The sequence below is a fragment of the Leuresthes tenuis genome, unplaced genomic scaffold (genome assembly GCF_036924035.1).
Source record: "Leuresthes tenuis unplaced genomic scaffold, fLeuTen1.0.hap1 SCAF_12, whole genome shotgun sequence".
Classification (NCBI taxonomy): domain Eukaryota; kingdom Metazoa; phylum Chordata; class Actinopteri; order Atheriniformes; family Atherinopsidae; genus Leuresthes; species Leuresthes tenuis.
This window is the reverse complement of record NW_027325366.1, coordinates 16962194-16981100: the sequence shown is the minus strand read 5'-3', so window position 1 is coordinate 16981100 and position 18907 is coordinate 16962194. Positions and strand designations below refer to the sequence as shown.

Genomic DNA, 18907 nt, shown 5'->3' with positions numbered 1-18907 from the left:
CTGCCCACAAAACACAATAAGACAACGCTGAAGTTGACTTCCAGTCCTGTAGTTAAGGGGAAATGCAGTGAAGGCCAATTTCACTTCTTTTCTGGAATCTTTACCAACTTAGACAAAGTCCACTTAAAAAAAAAGACACACAATTTAGCCTGGCCAGATCCAGATGACAGTATTTCATAGATAGTAACGTTGCTGAAAAGCTGTGAAAGCTGTCGTTCTGAAAATGTGAAAAAAGAAAAAGAACATTTCTTTTGTATATGCATTGTCCTTCATGAAAAAAAAAGAAAATTCCATTCTAGAACTCCTTTTCACCGCAACTTTCAAAGCAACACTCGATTATTCTCATTCAGTCGTACTCACTGGGATTCAAATAGGTAAATATGAGGACAGCAGGGTGAGAGTAAGCAGCCTGAAACAATCCTTTATTCCCTTTTGAGGCTTTTTATGATCTCGATTACCAACATTGATAATAAAATAGTAATATAAACTGTACCTTATTATACAGTTATTATCAATATGTGATACAATCTCACAGAGTGAAAAGATTACATTAGATGAAGTATCTAAAGCACTTTTAAAAAAAAATATTCATTGAACAACTGTAGTTTCAGAGCTGGAGACCCACATCACAAGTAAGAAAGTAGTAAATGTGGTTGGATTCTCATTGAGAATGAGCTGTCTTTTCCGAAGTCCTTAAGAATTTCCACTTCCATCTTTCCCTCCCCCAATAATATTATCCAAAAGGTCAAGGAGAAGAATTTCAGAAAAACTAATAGGAGGAAATTTGCAGTTTGACTATTTGGCCAGGCCCTCTGTGTAAGAGTGCATATGTGTCAGGGTCCATCTGTGACTCCACAAGGAGAGTCTAATCATCAACACCAGTGGTGTAGAGGTGCCCAGACAAGTTTTTTGACAGCAACTTTTTTTAAGTAGCCTTTCAACCAAAGAATGATCACCGTTTGTTGGAAGGAGTGACGTGTAAGAGTTCTCAAAAACCAGAAAAATGGGCCAGTATTTTATGCAAATTGTCACATATTGTTTGCTACTTTACATCAAGGAGTAAGTATCAGTATCAAATTAATGCCTTAATACCAGTCAATGAAGGCAACTAGCCAGTGAGAGGCAGAGAGAGGCAGGTTGTGCCTTTGCTTTCCTGTGAAAAACAAAAACCAACTTGCAACATATCATTATTGCTTAATGTGGTGCACACCAAAGGGGATTGGAAACACAGCAAAAGCTAAATGACTGAGATATAAGATAAACGAATAAACCTGCACTACAGCAGTGATTATAATGTAATAATAGTGATTACTGACATATAACTGATCTATTTAGATTCTTATTTCTTATATTTATATATATTTATATATGATTAGATGAGATTGGTTTACCTGTTTAAAAAAAATTCCATAATGCACACGTGTTCTCACAGGTACAGTTAGAAAATGTTAAGAGCGACATTAAGCACCAAACAGCTAATGTTGGAGCCAGATGAAGTCACACTGTTCTCACACAGGGAGAGGGAAAACACCACATTTATCCAGAGGCCTCACACGGCGCATCTGATGCTGGGAATAAAGAGTCACCATCTTGTGCAACGGGTGGGGGGGAGGAATTACACTTTACGGGAAGAAATATCTCCCCAGTGAGAGAACTGGTGAAAAACACTATGTGAGTGTGTACGTGAATGCACTTGAGGCATGTGTGCTACAGCTTGGATTTTTGCAAACATGCACGAGCGAATAGCATTTCAGTGATTCCTGCATTCCCGTCATTCCTTCCTGTGAATTTCCAGGCAGCATGAGGCTCACTGTTCCACAGCTCTGACATCACACAGGGGGTTCCACTGCCTTCTACATTCTTTCTCTCGCTCTCTCACAATCCCACCCATATTTGGTAGCGAGAGGAAGGGAATCCCAGATGATGACTCAAAGACTTGTGCTGCATTGGGAAACTCTCTGCACATCTATCTGCATCCGTGTGCACATCTGTTCCGAGGGCATCGACGTGTGCATCACATCCTTCATGTGAAAATGGAGTTTTCATCTGTGTTGAATTCAAAATGCTAACGTGGCTTAAACAGCAGAGGGAAATGATTTCCTCTGCCTGTATCTGCACAGAAAGAGTGACAACCTAAGTGATGTTTCTATTTATAAACTGGAACCAAGTCAGATGAAAATGCTCCTTTCTTTCTATAAATCCGGACGATGAAAAGAGTAAAAATACAATTTCAATAATGTACATGGAGGTGACATGAATGCTCCAGGCTGAGTCGATATGTAAGCTGTATCAGTCACCCTGCATTGGATCGCCAAAAAATGAGGCCACAGCGTTAGATAGGACCACTGGCTGTTCAATGTGCTCAGCAGAGTGTGACCAACCATCTACAGCCTGCGAGCTGCAGTAAATTCTCCAGGGAGGTTTATTGGAATCACCTAATTTCAGACGTGTCTTTTGCCACGCTCGCATTGTTGGATGCATCATTGATGAGGACTGTGGCGTTAGGCTTGGGAGAGGATGGAAGGGTGTCGGACTGGGGGTCCAAAGCCATATCTGGGCCTAAATTTAGATCCACTTTGTTCTCTACTGCACGCTGGTGTCAGAGCACTAGGCTCTCTGGGGTTGTCTGTGGACCAGTGTATCAGAAAGGCCGCTGTTGTTCTGACTGGCACTCAGAAACACAGACATTCCCTCAAGCAGCCCAAAATGAAAGAAAGGCTTTCATGGAATATTCTGTTTAGCTGCACAGACTGTTGTGTATGATACTCCCGGGACCCATAAAACAAGTCATTCACAGACAATATCTCACCCACGCTCTCTTTGCCATAGACTACAGCAACATAAATCTAACTGATTTGAAGGAGGAGCTGGTGCAACGTTCAAAGGGTTTAGAACATATGTTGCTGAAAACTGGGAAAATGGGAAATGGAAGGAAAGAATATTCTTACATGGATGGAAAAAAAGAAAGTGGTTCAAGATGATTAAAAACAGACAATGACAAAATGAGCAAGTGAGAGAAACATATAACTGTAAGTCACCATGTGCGGACTCTAATTTTCCACTGCACCATGCTGCGTCCCACAGGGAAACTGTATGGTGATGTTTAGAAGCTCAGTCATCCAGCGAACCCTTTCGCATTACCAAAACAACCTAATTATAAACCTGTTAATAGTCTGTGCTGTGCATGTTTTCTCAAAAAGGGGAAACTAATAGCTAAAAAAAAAAGAAGCTACATAAACACATCAGCTCATCAAACTGACAGCCATAGTCAAATAAAAGGGTTGAAAACACACGCAAGCGCCCCACATATCCCCATTTGAGCATGCACACAAACAGTGCAGGAGGAAAAAAAAAGACAACAAATGAGTCACTGAAAACCAACTGGGACACACACTGTCACATCCTGAGAGAGAGTGAGAGATGCCGTCCTCTTATTCAAGCACAGATGGATTCCTCAATCTGTTATAAGCCAGTGTGCCAAAGGACAGCTGGCCACCAAACATCTTGCACCTGAGAGCAGAGATCTCAAACCCAAAACATTAGAGACGTATCAGTAAAGAGATTGGTACGAAATCAGAACTACATGATTTGATATTATTGCAGATTTTGTAAAACTCTTGGGTGACCTCTAGCGGCACTGTAGAAAATTTACACGCTGGTATGACGTCAATACGGAACGTACCATTGCGCTAAAAACGGGTATGAAGAGTTTAAGATGAAAGTATAAAAAGACGTCTTTCTGGTTGTTTCGAGCGAATGTCAGGAATAGATCTTTGTTGAAATGAGCAAAGCTCTTCTTTGTGAAACAGTGGACGGGAAACGAACTGTCAGGGCCTTAAGCGGAGCCGTGTTTTCAGTTGCTTGACAGAAGCAGGAAGTGGACACGCTGAGAGGCGCCTTTTCTGAGCTCATGTTGTCAGGCAGAAAAAAAGTAGCTACACCGACTACAGTAAGCCGACACTGGTTTTAGGTCAAAAAGGCATTAAGCTCATACCTGCCAAGTGCAGTTATACAACATGGCAACTAAAAAGAAGCGTACGCCCAACGTACAGAATGACAGTTTGGTTGTTATCGCTGCAGGTAGGTTTGGCTGTGGGCATAGCAAGTTATGCTAACGTGCTCTGTAACTTATAAGTTTTTAAACCGTGAAAGTTGCGATCAATAACTTGTCATAAGTGGCAATGGAGTCTTTAATGAAGGATAGCATACATCTAACATACGCTGCATGCTAAAGGAGAAGCGTCCCCGGTGAAAAATAAAAATGTAACATACTTCAGTGTACTTGCAGTCAGACTCATCTTAGTTTAAATACAGTGTGGAAATTATCAGATAATTTGAAGTTTTCTCTTTTGGTACATCTAGTTTTGTAATTTCAAACGTAATTAAATAGTAGAAAAGCAGAATTTGAGGTGTATTTATTGTACGTTTATGTGCTGAAGTGGAACATCTTAAATTACACTTAAGTACATGTTTGTGTCTGTAGTAATTTACATGCTTGATGAGTAAAATACCGTTTTTTGAACCTTAACAATTACAGTTAAGATATATTGCAAAAGTTCCACAATTATGATGACAATATGCCATTAATATGCTCTTATTTGATCGATGGTATGCTCTATCACACTTTGTGCACATTTCAATTGATAAGATTAGCACTTAATAGTAACTTTGCATAGTTTTCACTATACCTTGGTATTAGGTTATGGGTTGAAATACAAGTGTAAAATGTGCACTTCGAATTATGTTGAAATGTCATTTGAAATCTCGAAGTCTTTAGACTTACAATATAGGCTACATACATGCATAAATATATTTAACAAAAACATTTAAATGAATACACCGTAGTAATTGCAGACAACTTAAAGTACATTTTCTTGTAACTGTTTCCAATAAAGTGTGCTGTGGTATTTGAAAGGGGGCCAAAATAGTTATTGTTATTTCACCAGGCCAGTATAATTCTGTGTAATTCTGTGTTAGTGAGTGGTTACTACAGGCAGTACTGTGAGACTAGTCCATAGATTATTCAGAAATGTTGTGTCCTGTGTCCTGTGTTACTTCTCGAGCTGTTGTCACTGTTTTTTTCTTCTTTTCTTTCTGTCCACAGACTCAGCCATAAGCACAAAGAAGCACAACAGTGATCCAACTTTTGTGAGACTGAGAAATCCCTCAACAGGTTTAATCTCCCTTTTGTTACCCCAACTTCTAGTTCTGCAACAGTTTTTTTGCATTGTGGTCTGTAATCGGAGAAAATATCAAATGTACACAAATATCAAAGCTACTTACTTGATGTGAGAGGTTGGGCGCTATGTATGCATGAGGATCTAGAGATCCTTATCATTGTTTCTTAGCATCCCTGTGAACAAATTGAGCCTTTGCTTGTTCCTTTAACGCTACAAATTCAATTCAGCATCTCTTCAGTTTTGCCAATACTTCAGGGTGTTTTACATGGGTTCTGTCTGTAACAGCTATGACAATATAAAAAAACTCGAAAAGAATAAATTGATAGATAATGAGCGGTTCAAGATGATTAAAAACAGACCATGACAAAATGAGCAAGTGAGAGAAACATACAACTATAAGTCACCATGTGCGGAGGACGGATTCACACAACGACATAAAATGTCAATAAATCCAGCCAGCATGCCATGATGGTATGTGTGGTGGTGAATGAAAACAATGAGGTGCTGCCTTAGTAAAATTTACCAGTCATACCACTCTGTATCTATTTTGTGCTCTCGTCTTTCAAAAAACCTAAAAAAAACCCTCCAACGCTGTTATTCTTATGTCTAAATAATGTTGAAGCTTACTTACTAGTTATTAGGTAATATGAAGTGGTCTTGAGTATACTAAATTGACGGTGATTTAACCGATGGTAGATGTGAGTATATGTACAGTTTACATAGAGCAGCAAAGGTCGGCCAAAAAAAAAAGAAAACTTCTGAAGTTTCTGCATGTCTTCGGTGAATTTCATAGCGGTCTCTTTCTACATTTGTGACGTGCAATTGCAGAAGTGAAAGTAACGCAGTTCCTTGTCTATCACCCCTGCAGATGGAGCATCTCTGTATATGCTGGGGAGTGGGGACGTACGGCTGTATGAGGTCAAAGCATTCGAAGAAGATTTCCACTCCTGGTTTGTTGGCCAGGCTGTGCAGAGAGGTGGGACCCATTCCTCATTAGGGCGCTCGCTCCGAATCAGCTTAATCCTCGTTACGAACACAGACTCGAAGCCGAGCTCATCTCACCTTTAGTCCTCATCAGCAGTATTTGTTGGATGGAAAAGAGTCTTACAGTCAGCATTTGTAGCCGGCCAAATCACCTCCTAGAAGCTGCAAGTAGTAATGAAGATGGACTAAAATGACGAGCAGCTTGACATGCAGTGCTGCTACGTCAAAACAACAAATGCAAAGCGGAGAGGGAAGAGCTCATTAAACAGGTTACAACTAAACATCAAGTCTGCAAATGAAAACGTTTGCTAACCCCGACAGTCTTTGCTGTGGTGATTCATTCATTTAGAAGCTCTAATAAAGCTGATGATGTTGACGTTTACATCATAATTGGTGTTGACCGTTTTTTGTCTTAAGTTTCTTCTGACGGACCTTTTTTTTGCTACGTTAATCAATTGCATTTGTCATGTCGTCTCTTTCTTTAAACAGATGGGAGACTTATCTTTGTAACACCGATGGATCCTCTTTATCTCATTTTGCCATATTTGATTACATCTGGGAAAGAGGTAAGAACCACAAAAAGCGAGTTCCTGCGGGTCTCGTTTCATTGTAACGTCTTGCTGCTCTTACAGTGGAGCCTTTGTGTACCACTGGAATCTGATTTACACTTAGTAGTATGAAATGTATTATCTATTTCTTTTTTGAAGGCTACTTTTTGTGAGTGCCCGTTAAGTTCAGTACATTTTGTGACTCCTCTGTGATAACGGATCAAAGCTGTGGGAGCGGGAAACGTCAGCCGCTGACACATTAATGCTGATTTTTGTTATTTTTTACGGGAAATGCTCGCTGCTCTGTGTCCTCCCACACTGCCTCTCGCACGAAAGACAAAAAGCAGACAGTACTTAGTCATGGAAGCGATATCTCACGCGGTGGAGCAACTGTGCAAACTAATCCAACGGCATGTGGGGAATAGGATAATATATTTTTTAATCACTCACAGTGGAGAATGCTTGGTTTGTGCGGGAAAAGACTTCACATAGAGGTCTGACACACGTGCAAGATCTTGTCTATAAATGAATGCAACTCTGGATGGAAATTAACGTTGCGTCACTGCAATAGTTTGTCAAAACGATTTCCCAGCCAGTGTGTGGTGGAATCAAAGCTATGTGCGATCCAACAAAATACTGGAGCATGACTTTCTTGACGTGCAGGCAGCACATTTGTCTTCTTGTCCTGTCGGATAGCAGCTTTTAAGGAGGCCTCTGAGCCTTGCTTTGAACACCTCCCAAACACTTGTTTTCTGATTTATTTCTGTATAAAAATAGATATGTATGTTGTTCACTGAGGGATGCTCCTCCACTGACATGATTGCATCTTTCTCCATCTGAAGATATTTCATCTTGAAAGTGGACGGGTGTGGACTTTGATTCATGCCGGCTAGTCTCACCCTCTTGCCATATTGCCACCCGCCCAGCACACATTGCCTGCCAGCGTCCCAAAATGAACCGAATACTGGCCGCCGCCACGTCCCATGTGAAATGTGGTAATGAGTTAAGATTAACTTATGATGATGGGGTTCATTGTTGCCCTTGGTTTCCTTTCATTTCACTGCTGGTGATATATTTAGGCAGCACAATTACACTAAATCTCTCTTTGCTCCCATCAAATCATATCATCAATATCATATTTAAAAGGAAATGTATCAGAGTCTTGAGATTACCGCCTGAAATATTAGTTGTTTTTTTGTCTCTTTTTGCTTTGACTTGGCTCATAAAAATGTGTTTAGGGAGAAATTCACACTTTAAAGTAGTTTAATAGTGATTTTGTCAGATGACGTTGCCGTTATAAAATCAGCATTAGACCAGCGGATTAGACACGTTGACATGCAGACGCAATTTCTGACGTGAAAGAAACCGAAAAGAATGTGCGAATGAGAGCAGCTTTAGTGGGAATTCGGCTCTATTGATGGGCGCCCACACTTTGCAGAGCGCCTCGGCCCATTTTAGCCTCGTTGAGCGTAAACACACAGAGTGATTTGATCCCTGGCCGCACTATCGGGGCGTGTCAGTACAGCTTTGAGTAAATACCGTACCATTTCAGTTGGAATAACATGTTTGCAAACCGGAAAAGTCTTAAACAGGTCTCATCAGGATTTATCCTGTGGCTGGATGCTTTGGCTGAAATGTCACTTTTAGCCACCATCAGCTATCACCAGCAGCCTGTATATTGTCCATAGATTTGTTGCCATGAGCCACTTATCACCGTTTGGACTAGTAGTTGGCAGTACTACAAAGCGACAGGAGGACCTTTCTTCCCCACAAAAGGCTGGCATCTCCGCCCGTGCAATCGGAGGCCGAGAGCTGTGAGCAACCTCGCCTACGAACGAGATGTTTGAACACGAGCTGTTTTGTGCTTACTCAGACAGAGGGTGCAGTGGGTGAGGGAGACGTGGAAGAACTCGTTGTAACTTTCTGTTTGAGTAGTTGAATGTTCAAAGGAGCTTGCAGTTAACCGTTCGCCTTTTTCTTTATTAATGCTGCTCAGGGGAAGTTCCAACCCGTGCGCCAAGTGGTCATGGATGAGGAGTTCCCAGCTTGTTCGAGGCTTCTCAGCTGCACGTGCGCGCTGGCCTCGTTGCACCACATCGCAGAGGAAAAAGGTCATTTTTGTTTGTGCAGGAATGACTCGATTAAAAGGCTGAGATACTTGCTTCGGTTTTTTTTAAATGTTGTGTTTCATACTTGCAGAGGTGGGAAGCCAGAAGTTTTATCGATACAGTCAAGAGCGGACTTTGAACTGGTTAAAGAAAAAGGTGAATGCAGCGTGAGATATTTAGGCTCTGGTACGACAGAAATATATCAGGATAACTGTCAAATCTTCTTTTTTTTTTGTTGTAGGTGGAGAGGACGGTCGTTGCCCTGAAGAAGAAAAACATCTCTGTAGGAGAGGGAGTGAAATCTTCCACATATGTCAGGATCAAGTCAGAGGACCATGAGGGTAACCAGACATCCCAACACGTCCTCGTTTAGGACATTTTGCGGCAGATTTTTACCATTGTCAGCAATAATGAGTGTTGACCAATAGATGGCAGTATTGCTCTATAGTATGTGTGTATGGATTTGGCTTAATCGCTGCAACATGTTTGTTTTGAAATCAGTCAGCCACCAGATAAGATTAATTATTACCTTCCCTCTCATGTTTCGATGCTACAGATGACTACCTGCGCTACGCCCACGGCCTGATATCAGAGTACATCAGTGAAGACCTCAGCAAAGCCCTCCTCAAACACCTGGGGTATGTTAATCTTCGTCATCATTATCATTACTGAGTTATGTAGATAATTTCGATTAAACATGCCTCTTTACTGCACTCCACAGCCTACCAGAGCTCACGAGCCCAAAGGAGACAGAGCCTCCTTCCAAGGTACGATGGCGTCTCTGAGTGACTTTGTTGGAACACTTTCTCTCAGTTCTGCATTCTGCCGAAGCCTCGGTGCACTTTCCATGTAGTCCTCCACCTCACTCTCACGTTGTTGCATGCTTTTTAGGAGTGTGTTTCTCAGGCACTGCTTGTGCGGTTTAATTGGGGCTTTTAGGGCTTGTTGTGTGTGGTCAGTAGTGCTGGTAGTGGTGTTTCTGTGGTGCTTATTGTCATGAAAAGCATCTCCTACTTCCTCGTTTGGCAGAAGCGGAAACTTTCAGACAAGCCGGTGGAGGCTGGAGAAGACTACACCAAATTCAACAGTGGAGACTTTGCGCGGAAAGTGAGTGTATGCGGAGTGGTCTGGCTAAGTAGATTAAACATTATTGGAGGGCTTAGTGGCTTTGGAACATGGGAGAAGTCTCCTGTGTTTTATCTCTGAAGTAATTTTTAGTTTTGTCTGCTGACTGCTTTCTTTGGGCTTTGAATATAAACATGTGCTAGTGAATTGCACTTTGTTATAGTTAATGAATTCCCTGCTGTCTCTGGGCAAGATTGTCGAGTTTTATTGGTTTATTTTTTGTCCCTCTCCCCTTTATTTCAGCCACCCAAGAAGATGACATCTGCTCAGAAATCACTGGCAAAGGTGGACAAGAGTGGCATGAAGCCAATGTCATCCTTTTTTAGCCCTAAGGTCAAAGCAGAAAAGAAATGATTGTTGTGTATTGTCTTGTTTTTTTTTTTATTAGTATGCAACCTATTTGGAATAAAAAAAAAAAAAGACAATGTTTTTGACGTGCTATTCTCATTTTTAATACTTTGAAAGGAACCTAAAGGAACTTTGAAAGGAACTTTTACTTACTTACTTTTACTACCTTCCAACCCGCAGTGGTATCTAATTTTATCTTGAATACCAGTGACAGGTGTCTGAAAACCTGGGCACATGAAATCAGATATATCAGCATCGTTGGACTCGTATATTTCTTTGACCCTTCTGACCCTTCAAGTTTGAGATCATTTCAACTTTGGAATATATCCAGTGACGTTTGGCAGGTTTGGAGCTATTCAGACAGCTCAGGCCTTGGACCTTTGACTCGCTGAGCGTCACTCTCGATTCAAATAGATATTCTCTCGGCAGTCTGTGACTGAGCATGAAAGGAGCCATTGTTGTATTTTACAGTTGGCTTTGATACCTGAAAGGAATGCAGACACTTGCGTCCGAACTTTGAGCTGTAATCAGTCAAAATTCCATATCCGTCGCGATATTGAACATTTTTCTTGTTTGATTCAGTTCAAAAGGCATCTTTAGAGAAATTCTATTCACAGATAAGTCAAAGTAATCTTAAGATGTCAGGTGGAATTTAAGTTTTATTTTATTTTCATCCTTTTAAAAGCCATCAAAGTCATCAACCCCCCCCCATATACTGCAGTATAGTATATCTGATATCAAGGAAGGATAATATGAAGCTGCTCTGAAAGCTTCTGTAATGCATTCTGCTGAACAGGCATTTTTCTCTGTAGACATTCTGGAAAAAGTGTACCTTTGAGAAGGAAGAAAGCGGAATTCTTGCTGCTGCTTCAGTTCCTGGCACTTGGTGTGTGCATGCTGGCTGTCACAGTTGAATGATATGGTGTGTAATTGAATGGACCGAGTTGTCGTTGGATTAGTAACACTTGTGTGTTTATTAGCCAAAATTCTGGGCCATTTTTGCACCAGTAAGACTTAAAATTAGGACAGGTCTTCGGGAAACTGTTTTACTTTACATACTGTATCGCCGATATTAATTGTCCAGAAGGATATTTCACACAGCGTGATGTCTGGCCCGAACATATTGGGCCGACCTCCGTCAGTGATGTGGCAGTGCAGCTGGTTACAAATGTCCATCAGGCTTCACTGCTTTTTTTAATTTGGGCTTGAAGCGCAGCGTCTGGAATGCACTCTCCACCACTTTGGGCAGGTGGATCGGGTTCCTCTGCAGTCGAAGTCTGCTGCTCGTGGACCCGTTTTGGTTTTTCTTCTTTCGGACACTTTCATTGGCACAGTCACGAACCACCTTCTGCTCAGAATCATCGGCGACCCGTGGAACCCTCAAAACCCAGTTGGAGTGGAGGTCGTGTCCAGCCGAGCTAGAAGCCACTGTTGTGGGATGGACAGAAAGCAAGAAGTAGAGATGAGGCGGAAAATGAATGATACTGACTTTATTGGTTACCAGCCATTTTATTAGGTTCTGCTGTGAAACCCAGGACAATACAAAACAACAGTTTTAACAGCCTACCTTATTACCGAGGTTATAGAAGGTAGTGGTTGTATACAGAGCCACCACACAATTTTAAATCGTTCATAATTCTTTCTCCCGGTCTTGTATCTAAATGATGCGGACTGAATGCTTAGGAGCACTTTTTTGCCGCTGAGATGCAAAAACCGAACAAAACCAAAAAATGCTAAAAAGTCTTGAAAACATGAAAACATTTCCCAAAGGGCAGTAACGGTTCAGGCAAGATGATAAGCAAATTGAATGCGTGGCATTTCATTTCAGAGACGGCAAAAAGACACTCGGCTAAACAATTTGGCAAACTTGAGATGAGATCAAATAAAGTGTTACGTTAAAATATGTGCACAGGTCTGAAAATGCATAGAAAAATAGCTAGATTCGCTTCAGGCGTGCCAGTTCTATTCTGCGGCCTTGATGTATGCTCAGTCATCATTAGCGGTATTAGTGACATTTGTGCTCCTCTTGTAAAAAAACAAAGCAACAGTGTTTTGATATTTAACCGCAATTGAATTGCTGCAAAAGGTACCTAAGCTTCGCAGGACAGAATTATGTCTTAGATTGTCAGGATGTGTTAAATTTAGCAGATTCAGTGTTACAAACCACTGGAACTTATGTACTTCATGCCTCGTGTACAATGTTATCCACACTTAACATATCTTCGCAAGCAGCGACCAGTAACTACAGTTGACAAATGTTAACAGTCACCGTTTCGTTAAAATCGCTTAGGTGACCACCACTTCTTGATCTCCAAGAGAAAGAGAGGCTCCTGCCAGCAAGAATTAAAAAAAAAAAAATAAATAAATACAGATGGGTAATGTTGACGGGAGAAAATTGGGACTAGGCTTAACCATCGTTCCATTCCACGAATTCCTCTATATAAGTAAACATTTAAATCACATTACAAGCAATAGCCCAGTCCTCATAACAAATGTCATAAATTTTCATTTTTTAATGTTCAATGTTGTCCTGTTAACGTGGGGCTAGTCTGAACTACTTTCTAATTTCCCATAATACATCATATTTTATGTGTTTATTATTATGATTTATATGTCAGATTTGAATCTATGTAATTCCTGCTGGCTTAAAGTTTTAAATGAATCATTTAGAGTTGGAGTTAAGAAGGATCCTGTCATTTTAATGTATTGTTATTAATACTTTAACATTCACATAAGTAAGGCAATATATCACAGTTAAATCAGTTATGTGTCTAAAATAGAGAAGGCTACTTTGGTACATTTTCTTATTGTTGATGCGTAGATACCTTGGCCTCACATCATTATGAGCCAACATTCAGCATGTTTCACACAATCAGCCAATCAGCAAACAGGAGTGGCTATGTTTCTCTGATGTAACTTGGGTGTGTTGCGTTGACTTTGCTCTGAAATTGACTAAATTAATTTAAATTTAATTTGCACCACTACATGCAATCACTGAGAAGTCCCTGAGTTGGCAACTGGTTAAACATTTTTTTGTTTTGTTTTGTGAAGACCAATAATAAGTTTTTTTTTTTCTTATTTGTATGAAATATATTGTGATCATTCAAACACTATGACATTGAAATTATTTGAATATTTTTTTTTCATAAAGCATGTCAAATTGTTTCTTTTGCATTAAAGGGAAAATAAGTTTCTAAAACAACTGGTATCGGTCACGGTCCAAATCATTATCTTAGATATCGGCTCAGAATTTAAATTTCGGAGCACCTATAGTTCTTACATTTGTTGGCCCATTAGTTTAAAGGGGAAGTTGTTTTTTTAAAAAAAACTGAACCTTATTTCTGGCATAAAATCCGTTCATCTATTCGGCGATAACAGTTTGGTGAAAGTCGGCGTCCTTCGAACGCTATTTAGTTCACTCAAGATCTGCTTATATCCATAAAATGGGAGTGAACGGGGCATAGACAATGCAGCCTCAAAATAAGGCATTATTTGTCTTTATTTCACCAATACTTTAAGACCAATTAATGAATGAACGCATACTATTGCACTGTTGGTTCAGAGCTGCCATGTGGCGGCTATGAGGGGCTATCATGAACTTATCAGAGTTTACTACTGCTACTGTTGGACAAAACTAGCAGTAGCAAACTTCGAGTGAAGCTAGCCAACCGTCACAGAGCTTGGAGTAAATAAGCTGTGCAGCAGTGGCGCACGTCGATGACGTGATCCCACTAGACCAGTGTGTAGAAAGCCCCTGATAGCCCCCAATAACGACAACAGTCAGCTCTGAACTAACAGTTAATTAATTCATTCATTCGTCATAAAGTTTTATTGAAATAAAGACAGATAATGCCTTATTTAGAGGCTGTATTGTCTATGCCCCGTTCACTCCCGTTATATGGATATACGTGGATGTAGTGATATAAATAGCGTCCGACTTTCACCAAACTGTTATTGGTGAGTAGAAGAACGGATTTTATGCCAGAAATAAGGTCCAGGTTTAAAAAAAACGAACTTCCCTTTTAACCTGAACACACACCATCTAACCCAAAGTGTCTTCAAAGACTTCATTGCTTGTTTCCTTAATGTTGCACTGCCACACCAATTCTCAGGGTCCCCAGAAATGGAATTCCAAACTCACCTATGAAATCCACGTCTGCGTGGCCATCATCCTTGTAAGGTTTGCGCAGAGGTTCACTGTCGCAGCTGGCGATGACCGAATCAAAGAACTGCAAAGTGTCCTCCTCGTTGGGGACAGAGGGGGTGGACGGTTTGGCTCTTGATATCTGTGGTTAGGAATGGAAGGATATTTGCCTTACGCTTTTCCTACCTCATATTGTGGGATAGAATAATTTGAGCTTACCGGTTCCTCCTTCTTTGAAGGCGGCTGGGGCGCGGGTTTCTTCTTTGAGGACGCAGTGGCCTTGGCGTCGTTGCTTTTCAAGTCACTCACGCTCTTTGTGTACTGCCTTCTCAGAGCCACGAGCGCCTCCAGGTACTCGAGACAGTTCTGATTCTGGGAGTACAGCCATATCCTGTCCTCTTGTCTTTGATAATAATACAAAGTTGACTCGATGCTCACTGTGCTTTTGCTCCGTTTCAAAGTTGAGCCCTGGGCTGTTTGGGTTTTTTCTCCCACCACAAGCATAGAGGTGCTGCGGACCAGCCTGACTGTGCAGGCGTTGTGGTAGTCGTGCTCGGCCGGAAGCACACCTCCATCATCCCGTCCTCTGTGTCCGTGATGGTTGGGACGGAACACATTATTGATCTTCCTGAACATTCCCCTAAATTGTATCTGTCATGGTTTCAGACTTGCCCTTTAGATTTCCTGACATGTGAGTAATACTCATCCATATTCCCAATAAACAAACAAACAAAAATAGCCATTAACCCCACTGGAGCTGTTTACTGGGACCTGTCGCTATCCAGGGTGCTGAAATATCCAAACAGCTTCTCAAAGGCAAAAAAACCTGATCTGAAACAGGTGTTTACCCTGCTTCAGTGTGCCTGTAATGGGGTGTTGCTCAGCAACACTGCAGTGGCAACGGGCTGGTAACTCTATACTTTGCGCTATCATTATACTGATTAGCAGTCCTGTCAGATATCAACAGGAGACGGAGTGAACAAAAATAACTACAAACTAACAACAGGAGTATAATTTAGTTTGTGGCCGCAGATCCACCCGTTATAGATTACCTGTTTGTGTAAGACAAAACAAAAGATGATAAAAAAAGAGAAATGTATAGGCATATATATACTGAACTGCTGGCAGGTAAAACAAATTGAGATTTTAGAGGTTTATTGCAATAAGCTATTAATTGAAAGAATGATAAATTCAGTGTATAAATGACACGGATGTTGCTGGAACATCGAGAATGTAAATGATGTTGACTCATGTCTAAGGTTTCCTTTCTTAATTAATAATTAAACGTTTTTCTCTGGTTTCATGCGCTGCTGTTGTCGGGCCCCTCTGCTGTGAGCGGATGAAGTTTGAAGAAAAGCGTCTTAACTTAAGCGAGTTGTGCAGGCAGACAAGGGGCTTCCATGTCGGAAAAATCCCGGCCATAATTACAGCCTGAAATGTTCCGTCATGCACTTTCACCACACAACTGATTTAGGGGGAAGCTTTGCTTGCGAAAGAGACACAGTACACTAGAGTTTTTTTGGTTACAGTAGAGGAACTAAAAGCAAGCAAGAAGGAAAAAAAACACCCTTCACAGAGGGTAAAATGATCATATTTCAAGGCCTCGTCCTCACTTAAACAGTTTCGTGGAGGAAATGATGACTGACTGAGTGTGAAGTCACACTTCTGCTTTGGCCTGAATGCAGGTAACACCGTTGAGCTTTAAAATCTGCATGATTAAACAACCTGGAACAAACTTAGAAAGGGTGGTCAACTGTTAGAAAACGAAAAGAGGAATTGGTGTCTGCCGCTTTCCGTGTCGAGATTTTCTTTTTTTTCTTTTTGAATCAAATATGAGTTTCTTCTGCATTTAACACCTGTTTCTTTTTTACCCAGAAACGAAACATTACTGTTTTCTATTTACAGCGAATGTTCGTGTCACTCTGCGTCAAACTGTTTAATTTATTTTTGCAGGCGAAATATCAACGGAGAGGTAAGTGCGTGCTAAGTTTAGTAGAAATGTAGAAACAAAAGACATGTTTAAGGAAGTGATACGTAATCGTGTTTGTAATAATGCTGCCAAGGAGTTTGGATGCGTTCAGGATGAGAGCAGCTGCAACACCAAGTTTGCCTAAATGGAAAGAGAGTGAAAAAACGCTTGCACTTCCTCTTAGCATGGTATAAATACAACATTCACGCACATGTGCACTCTTATTCATACCGATCGTGAAAAATAAATTGCTGCGTTTTTTTTTAAAAGAAAACATTTTGACTGTGGACACTTTTCCCCTGGTTCAAAAAGTGGGACTCTGGTTCAAGGTAGGAAGATGTCTGAGTTAAATTGCAAAGCCTGTTTGAGGGATCAGTTTAGGACTTCAAAGTACAAATTTGGGACATTTTCACATTTAAACTGTTTTAGACATCAAGAATCATTTGAGAATGATTAAGTTTTATGCTAATTCCAAAATGTCTTTGTTTCAGCATATTGTCTGGTCATGAGAAGTTTTAAAAATCTTTAAGGATTCCACAGAGCCCAGTGTTTTTGTATTTTTTTTCTTTGAGTCTTATAGTTATTCAGCTGACTACATTTGGGGGTGTGTTAGGTTGAAATTTAATAACAGTATAGGGTTTTATGAGTTAACAAGTATATGATCTTTCTTGCAGCCATGCTTTGTGAGGGCAGATTGCTGAGGATGACCTACGGGGAAGTGGAGGACCTGGACTCCATCCCTCCTCAAAAGTCTTTCCGGAGGGCTCATAATCCATCGAAAGTTGCCCTTGTACCTGGCTCCACCAGACCAACTCGGCTCATTCATCACAGCTCCCAGGAACAAATGGGTTACTCAGACAACACAAGTGCTTCATTGGAGTTTTTCATTCCTCCTTTGCAGTCCTTAAATATTCAGGGAGCCTTTCCAGGCAGAGAAATCTCTCCAGAGATAAAGATCCCAGCCGAGGATTGCTCAGGTGGCGATACCCCTTTCTTGGTTCCCTCGTTCTGCCAGAGCATTTGTAAAAACTATAGTGACCTCCATATTGGAGGTGACCAGGTGCTGCCTCTGTCAGCCAATGATGGTGAGCTGCGGGTCTGTACTGAGGCGCATGCTGTCGGTCCTTTCCTCCAATCCTGCGATGTCCCTCCAGCTGTGGAGGATTCTCCCCCAGGACAAGCGTCTCAGAGTGGGCTGCTGTATCCACTGAGGAGAGGTTCAAATCACTGGAGACAAGGTAGTGGCCGTGATCAAAGCTTTTTGTTCCAAGGACGTGAAGGTCCATTTTCCAATTCCCTTCTAAATCACTACCTGGAGCAAAAACTCTTGGATTTATACCAGCAATACATGATGGAGAACATGGTAAGAGAAGGTTCAGATGGTTCAGATTCTGGTACTGGCAACATTTGCCCTCTACTGGGCTCAGAGCTTGTTCTGACCAGCCTCGACCAGATCACTTTGCAGCTCAGTCGTGAAGGCAATCTCGAAGCCAGCCTGGCTAAGGACATGGTTCTGAGCTGCTTTTTGCGGGTGGCTGGTGACATGCAGTCAAGTGAGATCAGCACACCCTTTCTGCAGATTTCAAATGAGGCATCCAGAGAGCAGCTCGCAGAAAACAAAGAGGAGCAACCCCAGCATTAAGGAACTATATTCTTATCCTGCCATTCAATTTATTTTACCCCCCCCCCCCCCCAAAAAAAAAGAAGAAAAAAGATGGAACTGCATTTCATTTATTTTTCTGTCATCAGCTCTAGGTTATTGAAACCAAATTGAATATGTTGTTTTTGTGCAGTTTTAATGCAAGTCAGTGTCAAGTGTGAGACAATAAAGAGGAACTGAAAACTGAAACTGCTATTTCTCTTTTTTTTCCAAAGAACACTAATTTCAGACTGAACACACCATCAAAAGTACCGTGGTACCGTTGAAGGTAATGCTTGCCAGAGCTATAAACAAGAATCAGAATCATGTATAATTTAATTGTATGTTAGATGTATTTCTTTGTCATGAAACCAGGTGCATCGTGACTTCACCATTTCATTCATGCTATAAAGGTCACGATCACTTGATAATTATGCTTATTGCTGCTTCTCTTTGCTTTTACTGTACAGAAAAGTAATTACATTGTAGAAAAAAAAATCCTATTTTATTGTGACCACGTTTTGTCTTTAAGCTTGCACCAGCCGCCCTGGCTACTTTCAAACAAGGTCCCTCGTGGTTTCTCGATCTTTTTTGTCTTCATGGAATTCCTGACTGAACTGATTATGTTGAGAACCGCGCTTAGACTTCTGCTCAAGGCTGGTTATAGTTCTTTATTCAACTAAATTGACTATGAATTGAATGATATACTACTGTTATAGATAACAAGATAAAAAAATAAATTAAAAAAAATTACAAACACTTTGAAATTTGAAGTGTAGCAGAGAGACAGGTGACTTAAATCTTCAGAGATCGCCATGAATGGATTGGAGCGTTGCCTTTGTAGCTTGGCAACAACTTAGCT

General features: G+C 40.9%; 3 protein-coding genes across 4 annotated transcripts; 2 read left to right on the top strand and 1 right to left on the bottom strand.

Annotated features, from left to right (window-relative positions):
* The first annotated feature begins 3785 nt into the window (after nt 1-3785).
* On the top strand, nt 3786-10324 carry rnaseh2b (ribonuclease H2, subunit B). 2 transcript variants are annotated; one of them, XM_072396686.1, is made up of 11 exons: nt 3793-4080; nt 5105-5173; nt 6049-6156; nt 6654-6730; nt 8709-8823; nt 8912-8976; nt 9062-9161; nt 9377-9458; nt 9542-9587; nt 9850-9927; nt 10189-10324. In XM_072396686.1, the coding sequence occupies exons 1-11, from the start codon at nt 4017-4019 to the stop codon at nt 10297-10299; spliced, it is 915 nt and encodes a 304-aa protein (XP_072252787.1). In that variant the 5' UTR covers nt 3793-4016; the 3' UTR covers nt 10300-10324. The 2 variants fall into 2 exon arrangements, with proteins under 2 accessions (XP_072252788.1, XP_072252787.1); XM_072396687.1 differs by lacking the exon at nt 9850-9927 and having other exon boundaries at nt 3786-4080.
* Nucleotides 10325-11000: 676 nt separating this feature from the next.
* Nucleotides 11001-15208, bottom strand: LOC140319845 (uncharacterized protein C13orf42). Its single transcript, XM_072397629.1, has 3 exons — nt 14657-15208; nt 14435-14579; nt 11001-11721 (listed from the first exon to the last, which is right to left on the bottom strand). The coding sequence occupies exons 1-3, from the start codon at nt 15071-15073 to the stop codon at nt 11456-11458; spliced, it is 828 nt and encodes a 275-aa protein (XP_072253730.1). The 5' UTR covers nt 15074-15208; the 3' UTR covers nt 11001-11455.
* A 1467-nt stretch (nt 15209-16675) lies between these two features.
* LOC140319844 (TLR adapter interacting with SLC15A4 on the lysosome) lies at nt 16676-18146 on the top strand. The gene has a single exon (XM_072397628.1). The coding sequence runs from the start codon at nt 17065-17067 to the stop codon at nt 18046-18048; it is 984 nt and encodes a 327-aa protein (XP_072253729.1). The 5' UTR covers nt 16676-17064; the 3' UTR covers nt 18049-18146.
* Nucleotides 18147-18907: the final 761 nt, after the last annotated feature.